The 1,013-nt window shown below is 43.2% G+C and overlaps 1 protein-coding gene across 1 annotated transcript in view; it reads left to right on the top strand.

The window, feature by feature from the left end:
- The window catches only part of VPS13D (vacuolar protein sorting 13 homolog D), a 299,465-nt gene that overhangs the window by 24,158 nt on the left and 274,294 nt on the right, over positions 1-1,013 (top strand). The window contains exon 7 of the mRNA XM_019639700.1: positions 846-1,013. This exon is cut by the window's right edge and continues 1 nt beyond it. Within this exon, the coding sequence (XP_019495245.1) occupies positions 846-1,013 (168 nt within the window). The remainder of the gene's footprint in view (positions 1-845) is intronic.

Raw genomic sequence — 1,013 nt, 5'->3', positions numbered from 1 at the left:
CTGCCGGCTGCTCACAGTTAACTTACAGGAGCCCACTGCAGCTCTACTGCAGCCTACGCCGTTCGCCGGTGACTCACTGCAGCCCAGCTCCAGGTTGAGCTGTTGTTCACCATCTTAGCTGTAGAGGGCGCAGCATCACTGGCCCTCATGTGGGATCCAAACTGGGGCCCTGCTGCACAGTGCTGGCATCCCAAGCCAACTCTTAACCAACACGCCACTCGGCCAGCCCCAGTTTAATCTTTTTGTAAAGAAATAGTAGGTGGTTTAAGTGAAATAGAGAAAAAGGACTCATTCCCTTCCACACCCAAGATTATTTTTGGCTTGTATGCTGTCGTATGGAATGGTTTTCTTTTGCTAATTTGATTAAATAACTACTCTACCTCCAAACAGTAGAACATTTGGTCAACTATGTAAAATAAAGGCAAAGATCTTTATGATGAATTTATAATGCTCTCTAAGATAGAGAATTATGTTTAAAAAACCAAGGCAAAACAACATGTATGCTGTTTGTGTAAGAGTGGTTAAAAAATAGAAAATTACAGATTTGTCTGAATCCATACATATAATTCTGGTGGCTTGCCTAAGAAACTGGTATTTTTGGTTGCCTCTGGGGAGGATAATTAGGTGGCTGGAGGATGGGAGTAGGGAGCTATTGCACATTATTTCTGCCTTAAAATTTTAAACCATGTGACTGTATTACCTAATAAATAAAAAATTAAAAATGCTAGAGAGCTTTCGATACCCAGTTTTCCCCTGTTTTGGGATTCTGATGTAATACACCTACCACCATGTAACTTGATCCTAAAAACATGTGCTGTAATGACAGATGTTCTTCTGACACTCAGGAGGCCATGGGCAAGAGCATGGAGAGTCGCGATCATCACTACATCTTGGAACCTGTGTGCGCATCTGCCCTTTTGAAGAGAAACTGCTCCAAAGAGCCCCTGAGGTCCCGGCACACTCCCCGTATTGAATGTGATATCCAGCTGGAGACCATTCCCTTGAAACTCTCT

Source organism: Hipposideros armiger, unplaced genomic scaffold (assembly GCF_001890085.2).
Source record: "Hipposideros armiger isolate ML-2016 unplaced genomic scaffold, ASM189008v1 scaffold_46, whole genome shotgun sequence".
In the NCBI taxonomy this organism is placed as follows: Eukaryota; Metazoa; Chordata; class Mammalia; order Chiroptera; family Hipposideridae; genus Hipposideros; species Hipposideros armiger.
The sequence above is the reverse complement of the archived record's forward strand: the minus strand, read 5'-3'. Positions and strand labels throughout refer to the sequence as shown.